Raw genomic sequence first — 25,202 nt, forward strand, 5'->3', positions numbered from 1 at the left:
CCTGGAGAATCCCATGGACAGAGGAACCTGGCAGGCTACAGTCCAGGGGATCACAAAGACTTGGACACAACAGAGCGACTAAGCACAGCACAGCATAGGTACAGATATAGATGTAGGTACAGATGGATCAATAGATGTAGCTATAGATATTTAGCCAGCCTCGAATGTATATGGTGTGAGGCAAGGATCCAATTTCACCTTTTTTCTGCATGACTAGTTTTACTGAATGTTTGTGTACATGTGTTTTTTTACATTTACTTATTTATATGGCTGAGTCAGGTCTTACTTGTGGCACATGGGATCTTTTGTTGCAGCTCATGGACTCTCTAGTTGCAGCGCTCAGGCTGAGTTGCTCCATGGCATGTGGGATCCTAGTTCCCCAACAAGGGATCAAACCTGTGTCCCCTGCATTGCAAGGCAGACTGTTAACCAGTGGACCACCAGGGAAGTCCCCTGAATATTTGTTGAATGCCACCATTGACAAAGCTAAATGCTTCTATCCAAGATCTGCTTCAAAAGTTTTATTCTACCCATTGATCTGTCTATATTTTTTCCTTTTTTTATTTATTTTTATTAGTTTGAGGCTAATTACTTTACAATATTGTGATTTGTCTATATTAATGTGAACCTCATGCACATTTGGGTCTAGGAAACACTTTAGATCTCGGTCTTTAGGTTGGCTACACCCCTGTGAGACACTTTATTTCTCTAAAACTGATTCTTAAGACCATAACTCTTTGTCAGTTCTCTGTTTGTCTCCTTGTAAACATTTGAAAATTCACTGCCCTTCATGAAACTCATATATATTTTTTCTTAACTGTACCTCAACATGAAGAAATTATACCAGTGATTATGAGAGCAAAAGTATTATAACCATCTGCATTCTTTAGTACTTAGATATTCTGTTGGTCTTTTAACTGCATGTTTCTTCTGTAGGGTAATGGAACATACAAGATCTTCTGGTTTTAAAGCTGCCTTATAGGCTTCCCTGGTGGTTCAGATGGTGAAGAATCTGCCTGCAATGCAGGAGACCCGAGTTCAATCCCTGGATTGGGAAGATCCCCTGGAGAGGAAATGGCAACCCACTCCAGTAGAATCCCAAGGACAGAGGAGCCTGGTGGGCGATAGTCCATTGGGTCACAGGGAGTCAGACACAAGTGAGCAACTGACACTTTCTGTCTTTGATAGGCAGCTGAGCTCCTCAGTGTCCCCTGTTCATACTCCCTAGCTTACCTTTGCATCCCAGTCATAGGTAAATAGACTGATGTCTGCACAAAGCTGTCTATCAACTCCAACTGTCTGTACACGCTACTGCTAGTGCTTAAAAGATTCATCCTTCTCATTCATCTGGCTGAAATACAAGTTATCCTATAGGACTCAGTTTAGACATGGCACCCAGCGGAAAGCTTTCTTAGACTCAGCAAATGGTTGCATAGCCCCTTACCTCCTATAACACCAGGTACATCTTATAACAAAGAGCTTATCATGTTGGGGTGTAATTGACAAGTCGATGGTCTGCCTGCCTACTAGACAGTAAGCTCCTTGAGGACTGAAATTGCCTCATTTTCACCCTATATCCCTACAGCTGGCACAATTCTTAGCATATAGTAGGGACTCAATTATATGTTGAGTGAATGAATGATATATCTTCACTGAAGCATGTTTAGGAGTAAAGCTAAATTTTTTAAAGAAAAAAAAATAATTATAAATCCCCAAATTTGAGACAACTCTTATTAACATTGTCGGCTTTCTTACTTCCAGTTAACTTTCTGTGTTGACTTCACTGCACATAAAGCTTTGAATACATCTGTTTTCATTTACTGGGAGCATTTTCTTCTGTAAATACAGACTCTTTGGAAACATCACTTTAATAATTATAACAAGAAGATTGTCTTTTAGAAGTAACATAGTTTTACTGAGATATTTTTTATTGTTAGGCTTTGTTACTTGCAGTGTTTTGCTGCTATAAATAATGCTTAAATGGATATTTTTGCATCTCTGATTATTTCTCTGTAATATACTGTGGAAATGAAATTACAGGGTGAAAATTTCATAGTTCTGAATGCAGTTGATCAAAACATCTACTGCAATGTACCCTTAACTGTAATACAGACTTTTTTAAAGAGTGAAGATTTCATAACAAAAAGGAGTAGCTCCCTTTTACCTGATATTTATTGGTCAATTGTATTACATTCTTTTGTGAACTGTATAACAGTAACCTTTACCCATTTCTTCTGTTGGACTCTTAGTTTTTCTTATTTATTTAAAAGTTCTCTGTATGTTAAGAATACAACCCTCAGTGAATTTTTTACAAATATTCCCAGCATGACATAATACTTTTTTTTCTGGCCCCATGCAGGTGCAGGACCTTAGTTCCCTGACTAGGGATCAAACCATTGCCCCCTGTAATGGAAGTGCATAGTCTTCACCACTAGACCACCAGGGAAGTTCCCCAGGGTGACATTTACCTTTGTTCTTATTGTTCATGTCTTTAATATTCTTAGAAATTTTATACACATTTATCAGTCATTTCATCTGTGCATTGTTCAACTGCTTTTCCATATAGAATTTCTTGCCTTACTTAAAGATATTCGGTGTATTTTTTCCTCCTTAGATATATACTTATAAGATACATCTTTTCATAGTGTGAGAAGGGCTTCCCAGCTGGCACTGGCAGTAAAGAACCCACCTGCTCCTGGAGGAGACATAAGAGATGTGGGTTTGATCCCTGGGTCAGGAAGATCCCCTGGAGGAGGGCATGGCAACCCACACCAGGATTCTTGCCTGGAGAATCCCATGGACAGAGGAGCCTCGTGGGCTACAGTCTGTGGGATCACAAATTGATGTGACTCACCACACACGCACTTAGCATGAGAAGATAGCTAGACTTTTTTCGTATGTATTTATTTTTTACAAACTAGCCAGTTTTCCTGATACCTTCTCTTGGGCTTCAGTGAAATGGAAGGCAGCTATGCTAGCCACTGTACCACCAAGACTTTGGCATCAGTGAACTCTTATTAAAGGCAGTCGTATTAAGCCTCTGAAGACATAGCTCAGTGTTCACCATGAACTTTGTTTCCCCCTCAGGTGAGCAGGAGCCGGCTATAAGCAGTGATTCTGATATCTCATTGATCATGGCGATGGAAGTTGGACTGTCTGATGTAGAACTTTCCACCGACCAAGACTGCGAAGAAGTGAAGTCTTGAAACGGCAAATAGAGAAAAAAGGGATGGTAGGACGCGAGGGGAAGGAAGGGAGGAGTGCACCAAGATTGGACCTGGCACTCACGTCTCCAGAACACCTTGGCAGCTCCAGCGCGCTCCACTTAAGAACGGTACCGCTAAGCAATATCCAAAGTCATGTTCATCAGGACGCAGTTTGGCCACGTCGGCACCGGCCCTGGCCTTGGCACCTGCGAAGCTGAAAGCTGATTTTCTCTCCCATGTCCTTATAGACACACACTTCAGAAGTTCCTGAAACAGACTGAAAGGACACTCTTAGGGCTTCTTAGTTTCATTTCAGTTTTTCCCAGGGTCTTATTTTCCTATTTGGGGAATGTGGTTGATTTCTTTGGCAGTTTCTTTTTAAGGACTATGTATAGTTTACTTTATGTTCACTCCTTTGTGTTTCCTTTGATTCACTCCAGCTTTTGTACCGAGTTCTGTTTAGAAGCATCAGTTCCTGCTCTGACCAGTTTGTATTCCATCTCTGAGATTAATGGCCTTGACCTCTCAGCATGAAGTGTGCATGGCTTTGGGAAGTGCCTCGGCACCTTGAAACAGTCTAAGGCCAGCTTTCGTTTAGAATCTAAATTCTTTTAAGTGGGTCTTAAAACTCCCAGCTGCCAGAGACCCCAACACCGAGCTCTGAATCTGCGGAGGCCACTGCTCATGTGTTTCAGCTACACACCCTGGCTTCCACTTGCCCAGCTCTGTTAAGGACCCATGTGACTTGAGAAGGAAGCTCTAGGGAGGCACGTCAATCCCTCTGGGTCTCAAGAATCTTTGACTGAAATTCTGAAATCACAATTTCCCTCTCGGGGCATTAGCGCCATTGTATGTGGCTGTAGGGCTTGTCCGTTGCTGGGACAACAAGCCTAATTTTCAAACCAGATACCACATACTCTTCCTGAAAGTGAAATGTCTGTTGCATTGGTTTCCCTAAGGCTACGACAATCTCCTGTTACCTCCATGAGTGGGTCCTGCAGGAGACGGAAGCTTTAGAAAAGATCCAAGCATCTTTGGATCCAAAACGGTGGGGGCTGCGAGTGCATCCAGGTCTTACCTTAATTCCAGTACACTTCTGTTCAACCTCACCAGACCTCGAAGAAAGGATTTAGGTGAGTCCTTAGGAAACTGCTTCCCAGGGCTCCCCTGAGTGCGTCTAGATACCAAGTGGGAGGTGGGAGGTGGGGTGTAATAGAACACTCGATCTAAAAAGTACAGCCTGGGAATTGTTGAAATCAAGTTTCTCCTGACTGAGAGACAAAGTCAGAGGGAGAGGAAACGAGGTATCAAAATGAATTCTGAAAATCCACCTGGCGTTTTTAAACTCTTTATGTTTTTATTCTTTTTTTGTAACTATGACAGAGATGTGCTATTTTTTCAGTGGGCAATTTTGTAATACATTTGAGATTCTCCAGATGCACGGATTACTAAGGCAGTGTAAATTGTTTCTCTGGACCATTAGATGGATCACCTCGACATCTGTGAAAGGCCATGCTGCTGGGCATGGGTTACCTGGGAAAGAAAGCTCTCACCGAGTTATTTACGTATGTGATGAGGCCCTTCTGCCTTGCCACACTCATCCTCAAGCAAACACAAGAGTTTGGTTCTGCTGTAAGACCGTGCTGCCTGCTGGAACACGGTGTAGATGTCGGGGGGGACCACTGAAGGCTCTTTTTTTCTCTACCTTTAACGATTTCCTATTTGATGCTTTCTAAGTAGGCAGCAAGGGCAGAGAAAATGGTCACCACCTTCAGAAATGTCACATCTCGGTAGGAGTCCAACTCTTCCCGTCATGAAATCCAGGGTCTCCAAGGCAGGGAGGAGCAAAGCCAGTGCTGAATCCAGAGTCAGGAGGCCGAGATGAGCCGCGTGCTTGCTGGACCTCGGCTTCAGTGTCTGTAAAGAGAAGGTGTTTAACAAGATGATGCCCGAGGCTCCTTCCGGTCTTTGGACCACTAATGAGCATTTTGCCAGGGGGACCCATTTTTAGCAGTGAGTGATGACATACAGCAGACTTTCCACCTTGGGCAGGCAGAGTTACTTGACATGTAATATATAACAGCTTTTTGAGACTCAGCATGCCTATGTGGCTGAAACTGACTGTCTAAATAATGGAAGTTCTAAGTCCAAGGAGGAGTTGCTTTGTTTTGCCTTGCTCTAAAAGCCACACTTAGTCACAGGGTTTGCAGTCTCTGGAGACCTTCAAATCCTAGTTCTCAGTGTGGAATTCTTCATCTCAAGGTATTTCTTTTTCTAGGTCAGCAAAAACCTATACCACCTACCCCTCCTTCAATCAGCTTTGTCCAAAACAAAGTTTGGTGTTAAGGGGAATGAGGAGGACAATTCAGCAGACAAGGAATATAAATTGGATACCATGCCCAGAGAGAAAATGCCTTTAGGATTGGTGGGTGTCCTCTCTTCCTGCCAGTGACCAGGTAGCTCAGGAATTGGTTGCTTATGCATGCCGTAGCCCAGCCACCCCTAAAAGATGCTGCCTAGGTGATGACGGGCCCAGGTGGCAGAGCTGAGTGTGTGGACCTGACCCTAGGAAGGTTCTGCTGCAAGCTCCCCGAGTCTAGAAGGTTCTCCTTTACCAAAGATGTGTTTCTGAAGAATTTCCCCATGACTTTGGTAATTTTAAGAAAAAAAAAAAAAGGTAATTAACTGGCATGGAAGCATTCAAAAAAAAAAAAAAATGGAAAGAGTCATTCTCACACAGCACGTCCGCCCAAAGAATAAACCCTGACCTGGGCCCCCTGTGGCCCATAGAAAGTATCAAAGGGCGTGGGAACCCTCTTGAAGCATCTGCAGACCTGATGTGCATTTTTCTGTAGGGCCTAGACCAGCACTCTCCAATAGAAATATAGTAGAAGTCCCACATGTAACTGTAAATTTTCTACTGGCCACATTTTTAAAAAACAAAAGAAAATAGGTAAAAGTAATTTCCATAATATACTTCTTTGTTCCAACATTATTGTTTCCACAGGTAATTAGTAGAAAAAGTATTCATGAGATACTTGACATTCTTTTTCATACTAAGTCTACCAAAGGCAGCACGCTGTCCATTTGGACTGGCTAATTCTCCAGTCTTCAGCAGCCCCACGTGGTCCATGGTCACCCTCGGAGAGCACAGGGCTAGAGCTTTTCCAACGTTCTCCCAAGATTCCCTGACCCTTGCAAAGAAAAGGGGCTAATTCCTAATTACCACTAGAGAGAACTGCATCCCACCCTGGTCGCCTAATGAGAGGCCCAGAGACCCACTTGTCTTGTAATGGATAAATATTCAGACCATCCTTCCTAAAATTTTTGCTGGATCTGTTTAACCGTACCACAGATGTCCATGACCATTTGCTGTTACTTCCTTGACCAGTTTTTTTGTTTGTTTCTTTGTTTGTTTTTTAAAGAAGTCACCCAGAGCATGTTGGTTTGGTGCTGAGACAAAATTATATCCTTCACTTCCACCCTTGGACTGATGTGCGGCACTCAGGAGCCAAACAGAATTCCAGATTCTAGTAATGCAGATTTACTTCCACCCCTTGTCCCCCTGCAGATGGTCTTTTCCTACTTCCAGTGGCCCCTAGCCCCATCACTATGGCTAAAATGCATGGATTTGGGGCGAAAAAGTGGCAAGGTACATATTGACTCCAAATACAAGACTCTGTGTGGCCTTCTCAATACAGGAGAAGCCTTAAGAGCTTGTGACTTTCCAGCCTCAAGTTGGTGAATTATGATGCCCTGCAACTCAGAAATCAGCTCTCAACTCAGAAGTAAGCATCCCCCGTCGGCTCCAAGGATGTGGGCAAGAAAACAAGCATCCCCATTCCCTCAGAGTAATTTAGAGTCCCCTCTAGGAATTGCTGCGTCCTGTGTGGCTGGTCCCTTTGGGCAGAACTGAGCTTTGATCATGAATAGAGCATCAGTATTTTGATTTCATCTCTAGGTTTTGGTTACCCCTAAAATGTCAACTCTGTCATCCTGGCAGGGAGTGATGGAGAGCTTGGAGAAGGTAGAAAGTTAAAAGTAGCAAAGGCATCTACCTTTTCTTACATCACTGAGTAATGATCATGACCATAGAGGCAAAGAGGGTTTTTTTGTTGTTTTTAATTGGGGGATAATTACTTTACAATATCGTGTTAGCCTCTGCCATACATCGACATGAATCAGTCACAGGTCAGAGACATTTCTCTGTTTGTTTTGTTTTCCCGCATTCTGATGGAAACATCCTGCATGTTCCTGGGTCTGGATTTGGTCATCCCAATCCATGGTACCCAGTGGCTAGTTCAGTTACTGCTCTGACGTTCCTGAAGCTGACATCCTTTCAGAACCAAAAATGATGGCGGACAGCCTGTCTTGGGACTCTTCCTACCATCACGTTCATTGGGTTGAGATGAAAAATCTTGCAGAGCATTTAGTTGTCTGTTGAATGCATCACCTGGACTGAAAACAAAGAAACCTCATCAAAGCAAAACCCTTTCAGAAAACCGCAGAGAGAGCCACACCCTCTGTGGAGGGAGGACCCAACCCTCTGTGGTAACAGACAGAGCCTCTGAAGCCATTTCTGGTAGCATTTTTTAATAGTACTTTCATTTAGATTTCTTTCCTTTCTTTGTCTGGGTGTCTCTCTCTCTCTCTCTCTCTGGCTCTCTCTGACTGCCTATCTCTTTCTTTGTATGCACACCCCCACATGCATCCTTTTCCCATCTTTCAGGACAGAAAAACCTTAGTGGATCTGAAGAGGTGTTATTATTGTGATTACCGTCGTTCCTGTTGTTGACGTTTTTCTTCTTTTTATTGTGTGGCAGAATCTATCTCTGCACGTCTGATGAGGAAAACCAGTTGACTATAAAAGCAAATTAACTTCCTCTGTAGTGGAGTTTGCCTCATTTTCACTTCTCATGTCACTAATTTTATCACAGACCACCTCTAGCTATTGCCTTAAAAAAAAAAAAAAAAAAAAGACTTCCTTGCCAGAAAAGTCTCCGAGGCAAATAATGGCAAGGTAACAATTCCAGAATGCTGTCTAATCGGTTATCTTCCACCCCCAGCATCTGTGACCTTCTCAATTCACCACAGGCCCCCAGGGTTAGGATTTCTTGGAAAAACACATGGGCTGTACCGTATCCAATGTCCACTCCTGCTTCTTAACATCTTGGCACAAGAACTTGCTCTTTGTAAGTGATCTGAGAGGCCACTTCTTCCTCGAGACTGAAAAAGAGGCAGAAAGAAACCATTCCCCCAAAGGGAGAGACACATAGCTCCTTGTGAGGTGCCTTGCATCACAGAACTCCCTCTGTGCTACTGGCATGGCCAGAACTGAACAGTACTTCTGATGAGGGCAATTAAAAGGTGGTGAGGACACGGCTTCCTGATGACACAGCGGGTAAAGAATCCTCCTGCAATACAGGAGACACGGGAGATGCCAGTTCGATGCCTGGGTCGGGAAGATCCCCTGGAGGAGGAAATGGCACCCCACTCCAGTATTCGTGCCTGAAAAGTGCCATGGACAGAGGACCCTGCTGGGCTATAGCTCAGAGGGTCGCAAAGAGTCGGACACGACTGAGTAACTAAGCGCTCATACACAGAGGGATGCTTTTACCCACCGGAAGTTAGCAAAGAGGATGGCAGGGAATGCACATGGATGCTCTTCCCGAATCAGTGAGCATCCTCCAGTTTTCCAGCTGACCTCTCTGGGGGCTTGTGTTCGTCTTAAGGAGCTGAACGCTTGTGCGTTAAACACTCCTGATTGCAAAGAACGTTGGTATTATCTGAAAAATAAATTAACTCTGAGAAGCAGGTGTGTGTTTCTCATCCTAGCCTCTTACCTTCCTGCCCTCCCCTCCCCATCTCATGACTCCAGGCCCTTTGTAATTTATAAAGACCCACAGGCAAGTAGCCACACTGTGCTCTTTGAGCCTTTGGGTGTCACTAAATTAATCATCCCCAAACTCAAGCAGTGCATCCAGACCCTGGGTGCAGACGCTTCATTATCAAGCCCTTTAATTGCAAAACCTGCTCATTCTGCAAAGGAGCTGCTGAGGTCATTTACAGCTCTCTTTACTGTCCTCTAAATGATGCCTGCCTTGAGTGCTTCATGATCAAGTGGCTTCTCCAGAAATCTCCGTGATTAAAGACCTTCTCATCCTTGTGCCACTGTTAACATTTGCATTTACCACCAAGCCATTCTGTCTCTGGCCACTGGATAAATATTTGTTGAGGATAATGATAAGTCAAAAACATTCATCTCTCCAGAGGCTCTGCAGGTCTGAAGAGAGGGAGGGAGAAAAACCCATGGAGAAGGTAACCTCATTCTGAGTCACCTGAAGTCGTTGCTTGGCAGGACATCTGTGGTCTTGTCATCCTTAGTGAAGTGAAGGACTTGGAGAAGTAGAGAAAATCAGGTGGGAGACCATGTGTACTGTATAAACCAAAGACCATCCAAACATGAGTCCACCATCCAAATGGACACATGTTTCTTTCAGTGGCTAGTTTAACTTTTTCCCAATGTGCTCATAAATAAAAGTGAAGTTGGTTCACTTGGTCGAATGAAACTGTGAATGAAATCTTAGGGGGTTTTCTCTTGCAGGCTGGATTCTCTTATGAAATCCAGAAATCTAAAAAGGAAAAAACAAAAAGGTATCATGGCCTTAGTACTGGACCATCTTGACAGTCGAGTGCTTAGTCTCCTTTTCCCTCAAAAGTTTCAGACAAATTGAGCGCTTTGTTGAACTCAGAATATTGTTCTCTTTGAGAATGTGAAGATTTTAAATAGCCAAAGAATTTTCGTGTATAAGAGCTAGTTAATCATAGCATATCCTGCTCTTTTGAAGAAAATACCAAACTATCGCCTGTAGTAACAGATCATGAAGCAGCAGCAGGACTATTAACATAAGGACTTTGCAGTCTGTGTTTGTGTTGGCGTCTATGGTATTTAGTGTTAAACGGGATGCTATTGCCAGGAAGCAGGGTGCCCTCTGCTGGAGTTCTCACCATTATCTCTCGGCCAACTCATCTGACGAGAGTCACCATTTCCTCAACAACTAGTAGCGATTTGCCTTTTATTGTAGTTTCCTCAGTAGTTGAGAATTTGGTCCACTTTTGTCAAAAATAGGGAGGAATGTCACAGACTCTGAAAACTGGAGGAGGGCCCCACGGAACATCTCTCTGTCAGCAGCCCCCATCTTCCCCAAAATGTTGAAAGGATATTGTTTGCTCTGTTTGCAAAGGAGATGCCTCTGGCTGGAATGTTTGTACAGAGTTCTAAGACAAGGGCCTAATTGTTTTGTAACGTTATCTCAACTTTTTTCTTGTCAAATTGCAAAGGAAGATCAATAAACAGATTTCTTTCATATGAATGTAAATGGTGTGAGATACTGATGTGTTTTGTACGTGTACATAATATATTTACTTCCTGCTTTCACATTAGTAATCTGAAATGGTTGTACCATTTTATAATTAGAAAGAGATGTCGAGGTGGGGGAGGGGAGGGAGGGGTTGTTATTTTTATAGTGAGATGTCCCTTATATTTAGAAAACTTGAAGTAATTTTGTACTTGTGAAAAGTTACATTCCATTCGTTTCTTGAAAAAATAATGGGTGTTGTTCTTTTAAATGTTCACAAGCTGGAAGGATGATTATTCTAGTTTCTGGGAAGAGCCTCCCAAGCAGGATATACAAGACACTGATTCTGTGGACTGCAGATCAAGACCAGCAACTGACAGCTCAGCAATGTGAAAAGAAAAGAAAAACCAACGTATTTTAACCTCTTTAGGGAGGATATTATTATTTCCATTTGGGGGGGGGAGAAATTTCCTACAAAGAATGAATTTACCATTCGGAAATAGTTCAGACATGACATCTGAAATCAATGTCTAGTCCCTTCCTACTAACAAGAAAAAAATTTGGTGAATTTATTACCCACCCACCACCCGCTGCCAACACAGATGATGTGCTTTCATTGTAAAACGAACAACGTCACTGGTAGAGTTTAACTCAGCGTCATCTCGAGGTCTTTCCGGCCGGTCTGAAGATCCCATGTGTGACGGTCCCTAACTCAATTTCGCGATACTCAGATTATGAGACTTTTTCCTTGTTGGGTTTTTTTTTTTTTTTTTTTTTTGCCATATGACTAAAAATCACCAAAGTTACTCCTCATGGCCTTTTCACAAGTAACTTCTTATTTGGACTTTGGTTTGTTCTTATTTGTTAAAAAAAATTTTTTTAGTAGTGAATTATGTAGCTGTTCTACCCAAACATTATCTTCTGTACAAGTCACAGGCATATTTAAATGATTAGTTCAGATGGTGTAGTTATTGGGTTTCATTTTGTTTTTTCTGTATAAACTTCTTTTTCTTCTTCCCCACCTCAGGCACCTACCTTACTCCTTCTAAAGCACTTTATATCCCTCTTGAAATACACAGAAGTTTAAAAGAAATCATCTTTAACCGGAATTGTCTTCTATTAGGAGACACAACTTTTATTTTGCTTTTTCTATCCTCTGTGTGCTTGGAGAGCATAAGCTGTTTGTCTCATACGGGCTAATGATGAGATATTAAGGCTAATAATTGGAATCATTCAATCCTACAACATGGCTCTTTTTATTATATAGAAGACTATCATGTAAATAAGTGCAACCATGTTCTTCTGTAAAGTTCAAAAAACATGCAATTATGAACATTTGAAAAGGATTGTGAATTCCAGGAAATTCCATTGCAAAATTTTGTTTGGTTTTGTTTTTTAATAAAATGGAACTGGAGGCATGTGTTTGCGTCATCCATTCCCTAACTGTAACCTCATCTGGGATTCCAAGGTGGCCCTGCAGGTCAGAAAACATCCATATTTATTGCTGTCATGATTGTGTTCAAAGAACAAGAGATTTTAATAACTTCTTTATCTCTCTCGGGTAAGTCAAATGCCAGGTAGACCTCTTCTTAGCTCTGTGCCTCTAAGTGAAGTAATTAAAAAGATTTTGAGGGAGTTTCCTGGAGGTCCAATGGTTAAGACTCTGTACTTCCAATGTAGAGAATGTGGGTTCAATCCCTGGTTGGAGAACTAAGGTCCCACATGTCAAAAATTAAAAACAATATAGATTTCGAGCAGCTGAGCCAAAGAATGGCTGCTGAATTCTCTTGAAATGCTGTTGGGTAGGAACCAAACACTTGATCTGAGCTACGGGTGGGCAGATCACCCTAAAGAAGGTTACACTGCGGAGCCCACCAGATGGGCTGGGGGCAGCAGGTCCTCATTTATACTTACTTGTACATGTCTAACAGATTTTAAACAGCAATTTGTTCAGATTAGCAAGATGGGAAATGCCAGCCTAGGAAAGTAGGAAAGGAAGATGAAAAGGGGGAGAGGTACCCTATTTACCGTTATCACCCACCAGGCAGGCCCTGGTGTGGCTCAGAGCCTCTGGGTCCGGCCCATCCAAGAGGCCGATGTGTCGCCTCGTGGCAGGCAAGTCGTATGTGCCTGGTGTGGTTCAGCTGATGACCAAAGCCTTCCACCTGGCCTGGCCCACCTCCAGAGGCTGTGAACACCACACTATTTGCTGGCAAAAGCCAAGCCATGTGGGATGCCCTGGCCTCCCAGGGCTGCTTCCTGCCCAAGTGACCACTGCTGAGTGAATGGCTGGAAAGCATCCGGGGCGAATCCATGCTTCATTCCTAGGTCAGAGGATATTTGAAGGCGATTGTTGGTAACTGGGCCTGTGGCACATTGGGAGGCACTCTCCATTTTGCTCACGCCTCCACGATCACAATGCTGATCTCCCCGGGCACCTGTGATCACCAACGAAGCTGCCATCTGGGGTGGACGCTATTACCCAGGATCTGGAAGCCATCCCTCCTGACTCTGTCATCCATGATCCTTGCAGGGGAAATGTGCTCGGTGGGACCCATTCTCACTATGCTAGGAACTTCAGCAGCCGAATCCCAAGGGCGACTCCGCTGGAACAAGCGTTCGTGACACATTAGCAATTAACAACCTCCAAGCAGTTCTTCGCTAAGTCATCACTGTTCCTCTCTGTCAAGGGTCGTAGTTTTCAACACTGTGCTGTACAAGACCACTTGCATAGAATGTAGGTTTTTGAGCTAGAAGAAAGCTGCTGGACCTTTGTTTCCCACTTCAGAGCATTGTCCCTGCTCCAACTATAACAGAAAAAGGTCAGCGTGCACAGCCTGCACCGCCAGCCTGGTGCCCACTTCTGCTGGAGCAGAGATGTCCCAGGACACAGGTCACTGGGGGCCCTCAGAGTCACCTGTGTGTCAGGGAGCAGGTAGGGGTGACAGTGTGGCTTATTTACCATTCATTCAGGCAGTAGAGGCGCTGCCTTCCTAGACACTCCACTCCATGCCGTATATGCATCATTTCAAGCATGGAGGATGCAAAACTCCCCAGTGCTTCGTAATAAGCCAGCTGGGCCAACTTGACCACCCAGTTTCCTAAGACTGTTAACGCCCATATTATGGAGTACTAGCTGCTAAACCACTATTCAAAACAGGAAAATGTGCTTAGAGACTTCCCTCGTGGTCCAGTAGGTCCCAATACAGGGGGCCAGGGTTCGATTCCTGGTCAGGGAGTTAGATCCCACATGCTGCAACTGAGTTTGCATGCCACCACTAAATATCCTGCATGCCACACAAGCCCCGGTGCAGCCAAATAAATAAGAAAGAAAATGAGTTCTTTTCTAAGTCTCACAATCCTTTCTAAACCAATGTCAGCATCCCCACTCATCTCCTCACTTTGGTTGAATGACTCGTTGCACCAGATTAGGGAAACAGGGCTGGTAGGGGAGGAGGTGGGTTATTTATGTTCTGTGATCATTGCTATACATAGAGTGAGGGTACCAACTGACAAGAAATTCAGTACCGAGACAGGTTTCGTTATTTCTGAGATGTTTAAGAACCATGGTTCCATCATTCTTAGGGATCCAACAACAGAAATTAGCTTGCATGGTATTTCATCCCACTGGTTGGTAGAGTCACCCTCAGGTCTCACGGTGACTCTCTGTTCTTGGCAGTAAGCATAAGGAACAGTGAGGGACTTCCCTGGTGATCCAGTGGCTAAAACTCCTCACTCCCAGCGCAGGGGGCCCTGGTTTGATTCCTGGTCAGGGAACTAGATGCAACAAAGATGTGATGCAGTCAAATAAATAAAAATACATTTTAAACTATTTCCCTTACTTCCTCCCCATAAGCCTATGACCACTTTCAGACTTCAGAACACATCTCCTAGAGATGCATACTTAGTGGTGGCCAACCAACCAAAAAAAAATTAAGAGACTTTTCTGCTGTGCCATCAAAGACCAGGAGACAGTTCGATCCCACACGCCTCGGGGCCAAAACAACAAAACACAAAGCAGAAGTAGTATTGCAACAAATTCAATAAAGACTTTAAAAAAAAGACCATGCTTAGATGTCCCTTCATCCATCTGCAGTCACATACCCTAGCACAGGTAGAATACCACCAAAGTCTCCTACAGTGGGTGGCGAACGGGCAGGGGAGTGTGTGTGAGGGGAGCCTGTATCTGCTGGCACGTCCCTGGTGGGTCAGTCAATACAGAATCTGCCTGCAGTGCAGGAGGCCTGGGTTCAGTCTCTGGGTTGGGAAGAGCCCCTGGAGGAGGGCATGGCAACCCACTCCAGTATGCTTGCCTGGAGAATTCCATGGTCACTGGAGCCTGGCGGGTTGTAGTCTGTAGAGTTGCAAAGAGTCGGACACGACTGATTAAACATACACACATAGAAGTTAGCAATTAAACTCCCCCAAGCCCTCAGACCTTTCTTTGGTGGAAGACATCCCAGTCTGTCCCTGTGGAAACATCCAGAAGGTCTGATCGTAGTCATGATGCCCCTCCCCCCACAACCTAGGCTCGAAATTCTGTGCCTCGCTCCAACGTTCCTGCCTTCTTTGTTCTTAAGGATCATTCACTAAACAGTCAGGGGAGAAAGCAGAGCCAGTTTTCATTGGCGGGCATAGCCCTTGGTTGCTATGAGCGTTGTACACAGAACACAGCTGTCATTGGTATTATAGATCTAATGGGAGCCAAGGGTCTCAGATCTCTAAGGAAAAAAAAAATTCAGGACTTTGGAATAACATCAATATCTATAAATAAATGTGAGCTCAGAGAAGTTAATTACAGAATACAAGAACACAACAGGGTTAGACCTGGGAATAAGACTGGGCCTGGGCCTGGCGTTACACCAGCAAAACCCTTGTGCATCTATAGCCTCTCCCGAACAATGGAGAAAATTAGAAGTGGTCCGATTGCCTCATATTACTTTCCTTTTCCTTTTCCTTCTCCTTTTTTTAAATGAGGAGGAAGAGAAAAGGGAGGACATCATTTAGGGCCAGAGTTTGGGCTGACAAGGTTGGTTTCCCAACCCCTTTGCCAGAGACCCTGGGGCTGCTTCCATAAATGGGCAGGCATCTCCAGACTGCTCAAAAATCTCAGGAATGGAAAGCAAAAAAAATCTGAAAGTTGAACATTATTAGACTGACAGGAAGATCGCTGTTTAGTCAGGGAACAGTCCCTGAACAGGAACAGTTCTAATCTGGAGACAGAAAGAGGATGGATGCAACCATAGTCTCCAAACAGGAACATGTGCAAACACACACACATCATCCACAAGGTGGGTCCCAGTGAATGTTGCCTAATTTTAGTGGTGAGAGAAAGCACCTTGCCTTAAGATCCCAATGTGAGCTATTAGGCTTTACGCTCATTCTTTCAAAATAAAACTAGTTACGGGCTTTGCTGGTGGCACAATGGATAGGAAGAATCTGCAACTAAGCCTGTGAACCACAGCTATTGAGCAGCTGCTCTAGAGCCCGTGAGCTGCAGCTCCTGCAGCCCATGGACCAGAGCCCGTGCTCCACAACAACTGAAGCCACGGCAAAGAGAAGCCTGAGCATCACAACTAGAGAACACTCGTGCAAAGATGGGGTGGGGAGGGAGGGGGGAGAGGGGTTCAGGATGGGGAACACATGTACACCCGTGACAGATTCATGTCAATGAATGGCAAAATCACCACAATATTGTAAAGTAATTAGCCTCCAATTAAAATAAATAAATTCATTTAAAAAAAAAGAAGACCCAGTCCAGCCAAAAATAAAGTAAAATTATTTTTAAAAAATTTAAAAGTGAAATTTGTTATGGTGTTGTACCTTCCAAAACTGACTCATAGTCAACAACCTGCCATTCTTCTAGTCTTACAACACTGAGACTTGCTTAAGAGTAAGCAGAGGAATAAATTTTTTTTTCCATATATTATGAGGAATCAGATATCCAAAGAAAATCTCTGAACTACAGAATACTTAAAAACATTGGACAAAATATTTTAAAATCTTCTTTGAAGTGAAGTGAAAGTTGCTCAGTCATGTCCGACTCTTTGCAAGCCCACGGACTATACAGTCCATGGAATTCTCCAGGCCAGGATACGGGAGTGGGTAGCCGTTCCCTTCTCCAGGGGATCTTCCCCACCCAGGGATCGAACCCAGGTCTCCTGCATTGCAGGTGGATTCTTTACCAGCTGAGCCACAAGGGAAGCCCTTCTTTGATGATAGCTAAATTGGTGGGAAAGTAAGAAAACTTCTTGAAAGCCAGAATCTATAAGAAAATACTACCCAGAGGGGAAGGTGGAACTCCAGACCCAGAGGTGACCCTGGGCTATGTGCTGACCCTTGATGGTCCAGGGATCCACAAACGCTCTTCTGTGAAGCTCCGGGTCAGTACTTCAGGCTTTGTGAGTCACATACGATTTTTGTCACTTTCTTTCATTGCTGTTGTTTTAACAACCCTTTTAAAATGTAAAACCTGTCTACACAAAAGCGGTCCACAGGAAAGGTTTGCATTTCCCCTGCAGGGGAGAGGGACAAAGTTCAGCATCAGAATCAGAGACCATGACCCCAAATCAGCACCCACAGTGGCGGATACACTAGGAAAACCTCAGTGGGTAAACTGGCAAACACATGCCTGCCAGAAGGAGTTGGGAAAGGTGTTTAACCAGTGGAGGACTTGGTTCCAGATAAAGAAGAGAAGCTCTAAAGTACCCCTCCTCCCACCCCACATGTCACCTCAGATGCCTTAACCGCCAGCAAGCGCTTTAGTGAGCCCAGGACCAGAATCTAGCCACCCACAGATTTCAAATGGGTCCAGCCTATTTCTGCTTTATATATATAGATGTATATATATATATACACACACATATATATACACATATACACACACACATATATATACACATATACACACACACATATATATACATATTCATTTATGCTATTTTAAAATTACACATATAAGTGATATATAGTATTTTTCTTTCTCTGATTTATTTCATTAGGCGTAATATTCTCTAGATCTGTCCATGTTGCTGTAAATGGTAGTATTTCATTTTTTATGACTGAGTAATATTCCATTATATATATTTTATGTTATACATGTATATGTGTGTTTGTGTGTGTATGTGTGTGGGGGGGGGTGGTGTCACACATCTTCTTTATCCATTCGTCCATTGTTGGACACTTGGATTATTCCCTTGAATAAGCTATAGTAAATAGTGCTACTATGAACACTGGTCTGCAAATCTCTTTTCAAATTAGCATTCTCACCTTTTCTGGATATATACAAATAAATGTATATACAAGACAGAAACAGACTCGTGAATGTAGAAAGCAAACTGCTGGTTACCAAAGGGAAGAGGGGAGGCAGGAAGGGACAAGGACTGTGGGATTTAGAAATACAGACTACTACATATGAAATAGATAAGCAACAAGAATATACTGCATAGCACAGGGAATTATACCCACTATCTTGTAATAACCTATAATGGAAGATAATCTGCAAAAATATTGGATCACTGTGCTATATACCTGAAACTAATATAATACTGTAAATCGACTGTACTTCCATTTTAAAATAATAAACTAAAAATAAAGGGACTTACGTAGTGGTACAGTGGGTAAGAATCTGCCTGCCAATGCAGAGGACACAGGTTAGGTCGCTGATCTGGGAAGATCCACATGCTCTGGAGCAACTACGCCAGCGAGCCGAAACTACCGAGCTGGCACAGCTACGCAAGCCTGAGTGGCATAGAGCCTGTGCTCTGCACCAAGGGAAGCCGCCGCCGTGAGAAGCCCGTACAGAGCGCCCGAGAGAGCTCACCACAACTAGAGAAAGCCTGTGCAGCAAACGAAGACCCGGTGGGGCCAAAAAATACATCAATAAAAATTTTAAAAATAAATAAATAATACAAATTGGCCCAGACTGATATTTGTGCTAAGTATTGGGTAGAATCAAACCCACATCGTCCCTGGAGGAACAGTCTTAAACCAAGGCTGCAAAGAAATCCTAACACACCAAGTTCCAAAGGAATATGAACAATCTCCACCTGACTGGCTGGGCCACAGCCACACTGCATCTGTCCCTGGTACAACCATGTAGCCTCAGGACCCAGGAGGCGTTCAACGCACAGTTAACTAATGACTGGCCTGTCCTGGCCTCGCAGTGGAGAAAGGCCCAAAGCAGAAGTACCACGTCTCCCGACCAGGGGGCGCTGTGCCCACGGAGCACAACCCTTAGCCCAAAGACCCTAGTCCAGGCCAGCATTATCAGTGCAACGCAGGGCATGCTGAGAAATTGCTGCTTCTGACTCCGAAAAACAAAGCCCACAATGACCTGCAAGAAATACATAATGTTTACGATCGACGGTGAGGACTTGAGTGTCAGACTAGGTTGCATGTTCCTGCACCAGGCACTCAGCTAGTGTCAGGGCCTACAGACTCCATGTAGTGTGTCCAACACCTAGGGAGTGAAGAAAGTGCTGTCTTTATGCCCATTTTACAAGTTCCAGTAGTGAAGCTTAGGAGGTAACAGATCCAGGATCACTCAGGTGCTAAGTGGCAAAACTGCTCAAACACCCAAGTCTTTCTGGCTCATAAAAACTGTTCTTCGCCACATTACATTGCCTCCCCTCTTCTGAATGGAGAGCCTAGCAAGTTTCTCTAGCTTTACAACATAGGAGAGAAGAGATTTAAACAAGGTAACTTTGTTTTTCAGTGGAAAGATGTGACTGTGATCAAAGCTGACTTCCACAGTGATAAGTCATGTGTGTCCCCACGTGTAAGATATGATGTGAGTGTTACTTCACCTCTGTGATCTTCCTCCCAAAACCCTCCTTCTAAATCAATGACCGATACTATCAAAACTGTCAAGATCAGATTTCCCTGGTGGCTCCGTGGTAAAGAATCCACCTGCCAATGCAGGGGACATGAGTTCGAGGCCTGGTCGAGAAAGATTCCACACGCCTCGGAGCTACTAAGCCCGTGTGCCACAGCTACTGAGCCTGCGCTCTCAGCCCGTGAGCTTCAACTGCAGAAGCCTGGGGACCGAGAGTCTGTGCTCGACTAGAGAAGCCACCACGGCGAGGAGCCCACAGGCTGCCAGGAAGGGCAGCCCCCACTCATTGCAACTAGAGAAAGCCCACGCAAAGCAATGAAGACCCAGCACGGCCGGAAGTTACATAGATAAAATTATTGTAAAAGCTGTCAAGATCATCAAAAACTAAGTCACCAAAATGCTCAGAGATCAGAGGGACCTAAGAAGACCTGATGGTGAAATGTAGTATCTGGGATGGGACCCTGGGACAAAAAAAGACATTAGGGAAAAACTCCTAAAAAACAAACAAAAACAAAAACAAAAAAAACAGGCTGGAGTTTAGTTTGTAGTAATGTACCAGTGTTGACTTTAACTGTGACAAATGCACCAGGGTGATATCAGATCTTAACAACGGGGAAGACTAAGTGAGGAACAACAGGAAATATCCATACTATCTAACTTTTCTCTGAGTCTGGCGGTGGTGGTGGTTTTGGTAGTTTGGTCACACAGTTGTGTCTCTTTGCGACCGCATGGATTGCAACCCGCCAGCCTCCTCTGTCTTTGGAATTCTCCAGGCAAGAACACTGGAGTGGGTTGCCATTTCCTTCTCCAGGGGATATTCTTAGCCCAAGTACTGAACCCCGGACTCATGCATTGCAGATGGATTCTTTACCGACTGAGCCACCTAACTCCCTACTTTCCTAAATCAAGATTATTTTAGGAGATGTTTTTTATCAAATGTATGAACCCAGTAAATTGCTAAAAACACAGAAATTGGTATTTGTTGCTATTGGGATTTGTCCTTCTCCAGAAATGTTTAGAATAGAACAAAGTACTCAGCATCCTGAAGAGTTCAAATGTTCTTGAAGCAGGAGACTAGAACAAATTACTTCTGGACGTTAATTCCGTATTTTTCAACATTATATGAGTCTGTTATTGTTGTTCAGTCAGTAGGTCATGTCCGACTCTTTGTGACCCCATGGACTGCAGCACACCAGGCTCCTCTGTGATTTGTAAGAATTGTTAATAAATTGTGTAAATGAATTGTATAAATCTGTGATGTGTATTGTTATAATGACTCTTCAGTTCAGAGTCATTGGCAAATGCGCCGAATTAGAAGCTGATCATTTGTAATTATATGTCAGAGTGATTGCGAAGGTAATGAGCAGGTTTCTTAGCTGGTGCGCAGTAATTACGTTACTGTTGGATGGTAAACCACACACACACAAAAGCACCGAGAGTTAGAAACCCTTGCCCTCTGTGCCGGCCTCTGGGTCGTTGCCCCGCTTCTCCCAGTAGGGGGCTCTGTTGCCCATCGAATGGAAAAGGTGACCCGGTGTCGGGGAATAGAGGTACGCAGGTGCCTCTTGGAACAGAATTTGCAGGTAACTTTGAGAAAGGCTAGTTATTCAGAAACCTTCTCCAGTAATACTTGTACAGTAGGAAAGGGAGACCATACAACAGCAACCAACACAGTTGAGGTAACATGTTTCAGAGAAGGAAGAAAGTGTTTTGGACCAAACCAGAAAACCCTTATGTAAGTAGAGAAAAACCCAAACGAACTTTTTGGCCAAGTCAGTGTTACTGAAACTATGTGTCCCCTGATGAAAAGCAGGTTAGAAATGCCAAAACTAAAAGTGCCTTCTCCCCAGCCAGACCGTGTTCCTGAAAAGTCACATGGAAGGAAAATTCTTACAGTAGCATCTCTTCACCATTGGCCACAAATGTCTTACTCCATATAGCATTTCACAAGATAGCTCATGCATTTAATTCTTTACCTTAAACATCGTTGCAGGAGCAGCCCTTACACACGCGTGTCTGCGCGCGCACACACACACACACTGACCCAATGCCCTTCTCTTTCTATTAAATCCAAGTACAACACATAATCCCTAACATGATTTCCTTAGTCCTGCATAATCTGGCCCCTAACACCCTCCAGGATTATTTCATACCACTCTCCACTCACTCCAAGGGCTCCAGACCCACTCCCTTTCTTCTAGCTCGTGTCCAGTCTGCCCTTTGGATCTCACCTCAGCCACTACCTCTCGGAGGAAGCTTCTCTCACCCCAGGTCAGATAGCCCTGTTAAATGCTTACATAGCACCTTAGACTTTGCCTTCATAGCTCTAATGACAGACCAACAGCGTATACTAAACATAGCACTAAACAATGTTCACGTTAACAATTCACTTATGTGATTGTTAGGTTGGTATCAGTTTTCCTCTCTAGATCACACGTTCCTTAAGATTCGGGTTCAGCAGCATCGAAACATGTATATTATCTAGGGTGAAACAGATCACCAGCCCAGGTTGGATGCATGAGACAAGTGCTCGGGCCTGGTGCACTGGGAAGACCCAGAGGGATGGGATGGAGAGGGAGGCAGGAGGGGGGATCGGAATGGGGAATACATGTAAATCCATGGCTGATTCATGTCAATGTATGACAAAAACCACTACAATATTATAAAGTAATTAGCCTCCAACTAATAAAAATAAATGGAAAAAAAAAAGAGTGGGGTTCAGGTTTTTATTCTCCATGGATCCTATATGTCTTTGTACAAAAAATAACTTAAGGAAAGACTGAGTCCCTGCCAGCTGTCCAGCTCCCAACTACCTGTTTTACTCTTTTCATACAAAAAGAAAAAAAATTTTACCCAGGAATTAGAATTAGCAATATCTGAGTGTTATATATCAAGCTGTTTGGGAAATTGAGGGAAAATAATGTAAGCAGAGCACTTCAGCATTAGCTGCAAAATAGGCGGGAAAAGAATAAGAGATTAGATGGCATAGAGCAAAAATTTCGTCATACTTGAGACAAGTCATCAGAGGGGCATTTCTTCTAGAGAAGTATCTCTCAGGATACCAGTGTTGATGGGGAGCAGATGAAGTATTGGTATTAATTCAGGTGGGGCAGGCTATTATTATCAAACCAGGGACCAGGGGAAACTCAACCCCAGACTCAGATCAGCCTCCCCTAGCAAAGCAAGGCTCTAATGAGCAAAAGAAAGCTAGAAGAGAATGCCAGAGAAAGCCCTGCTCCACGCAGGATTCTGCTAAGCGGGTCTACACCAAATAAGATACTCCATTAGCTGAGGCTTTGCTATGAGAAGTTCAAGTTGTCTGTCTTCGGCTAATAGGCTTTACTTTGAGCTGACTGCTAAGTCTTTGTCATTTTATTTTTTTAATATTTCTTTCTTTATGGCTGCATCAGGACTTAGATTCAGTATGTGGGATCTTAGTTCCCTGACCAAGGACAGAACCTGCATCTCCTGCATCAGAAGGCAGATTCTTTACCACTGCATCCCCAAGAAAGTCCCCTAGGTCCTGATGATATTGCTGGTCTTAAAGAGCATTGCCACTGTCTTGGTGTAATGAATGTTTCAGTGTTATCTTGTACATTTCCTGCCACAATGTTGGAATTCATCATAGCTCTAAGAAATTATATCAATGGGCACTAACAATCCTCTTTGCTACTGACTTGGTTATTGTTTCTAGGCCTCTTCAGAGATATTTATAATTTTTAAAAGAAAAAGGAAGAAAAAATACCTCCTGAGTTTACAGTGACACTTTCACTTCAAGTTTAGTCCTGCAAAGCTTTTAACCACTTCTCTATTACATCTGTATGCATCTTCTTTATCCTGTAATGAGAATTCTGAATCTCAAGGACACAAGTAATGAAAGAATGACAATATCTATTAATTATTCATTTATCCTATACCACACACACAGACTCAAAAAAACAGCGCTCATATTTCTGAATTTACTACTTCTGATGAGATTAAAATCCATTCCTACTGACCTCAGAGGAAGTAAAGCCAGAGATATAAATAATAAAGAGATTATCTTTGCCCACAGTGTGTAGGTTCCATGACATCTACTCTCTTAACAAAGCTTAGCCCATTTTCTGAAATGCTGAGTTAAGTTACTCAGGCCAAAGATCCTTGTAAAAATGTATTTTTTTTTAAATGGGATAAAGTAGAAATAATTATAGATAATATGTATATTTGTTGTTTAGTTGCTAAGTCCTGTCTGACTCTTTTGAAACCCTATGGATGGTAGCAAAAAAGCAAAATGGTTGTCTGAGGAGGCCTTACAAATAGCTGAGAAAAGAAGAGAAGTGAAAGGCAAAGGAGAAAAGGAAAGGTATATCCTTCTGAATGCAGAGTTCCAACGAATAGCAAGGAGAGATAAGAAAGCCTTCCTCAGTGATCAGCGCAAAGAAATAGAGGAAAACAATAGAATGGGGAAGACTAGAGATCCTTCAAGAAAATTAGAGATACCAAGGGAACATTTCATGCAAAAACGGGCACAATAAAGGACAGAAATGGTATGGACCTAACAGAACCAGAAGATATTAAGAAAAGGTGGCAAGAATACACAGAACTATACAAAAAAGATCTTCATGACCCAGATAATCACAATGGTGTGATCACTCACGTAGAGCCAGACAACCTGGAATGCAAAGTCAAGTGAGCCTTAGAAAGCATTACTGAGAACAAAGTTAGTGGGGTGATGGAATTCCAGTTAAGCTATTTCAAGTCCTAAAGGATGATGCTGTGAAAGTGCTGCCCTCAATATGTCAGCAAATTTGGAAAACTCAGCAGTGGCCACAGGACTGGAAAAGGTCAGTTTTCATACCAATCCCGAAGAAAGGCAATGCCAAAGAATGCTCAGACTACCACACGGTTGCACTCATCTCACATGCTAGCAAAGTAATGCTCAAAATTCTCCAAGCCAGGCTTCAACAGTACGTGAACCATGAACTTCCAGATATTCAGGCTGGATTTAGAAAAGGCAGAGGAACCAGAGATCAAATTGCCAACATCCACTGGATCATCAAAAAGCGAGAGAGTTCCGGAAAAACACCTACTTCTGCTTTATTGACTATGCCAAAGTCTTTGACTGTGTAGATCACAACAAACTGTGGAAAATTCTGAAAGAGATTGGAATACCAGACCACCTGACCTGCTTCCTGAGAAATTTGTATACAGGTCAAAAAGCAACAGTTAGAACTGGACATGGACCAACAGACTGGTTCCAAATAGGAAAAGGATTACATCAAGGCTGTATGTTGTCACCCTGCTTGTTTAACTTATATGCAGAGTACATCATGAGAAACGCTGGGCTGGATGAAGCACAAGCTAGAATCAAGATTGCTGGGAGAAATATCAATAACCTCAGATATGCAAATGACACCACCCTTATGGAAGAAAGCAAAGAACTAAAAAGCCTCTTGATGAAAGTGAAAGAGGAGAGTGAAAAAGTTGACTTAAAACTCAACATTCAGAAAACCAAGATCATGGCATCTGGTCCCATCACTTCATGGCAAATAGATGGGGAAACAGTGGAAACAGTGACAGACTTTATTTTGGGGGGCTCCAAAATCACTGCAGATGGTGAGTGCAGCCATGAACCAAAAGACATTTTCTCCTTGAAAGAAAAGTTATGACCAACCTAGACAGCATATTAAAAAGCGGAGACATAACTTAACCAGCAAAGGTCCATCTAGTCAAGGCTATGGTTTTTCCAGTAGTCATGTATGGATGCGAGAGTTGGACTATAAAGAAAGCTGAGCATCGAAGAATCAATGCTTTTGAACTGTG

General features: G+C 43.3%; 1 protein-coding gene across 1 annotated transcript in view; it reads left to right on the top strand.

The window, feature by feature from the left end:
* RNF150 (ring finger protein 150) overlaps nt 1-11,982 on the top strand; it is a 265,783-nt gene extending 253,801 nt beyond the window's left edge. Inside the window, exon 7 of the mRNA XM_070474825.1 lies at nt 3,088-11,982. Within this exon, the coding sequence (XP_070330926.1) occupies nt 3,088-3,206 (119 nt within the window). The 3' untranslated portion in view covers nt 3,207-11,982. The remainder of the gene's footprint in view (nt 1-3,087) is intronic.
* The last annotated feature ends 13,220 nt before the right edge of the window (nt 11,983-25,202 follow it).

The sequence above is a fragment of the Odocoileus virginianus genome, chromosome 12 (assembly GCF_023699985.2).
Source record: "Odocoileus virginianus isolate 20LAN1187 ecotype Illinois chromosome 12, Ovbor_1.2, whole genome shotgun sequence".
Classification (NCBI taxonomy): domain Eukaryota; kingdom Metazoa; phylum Chordata; class Mammalia; order Artiodactyla; family Cervidae; genus Odocoileus; species Odocoileus virginianus.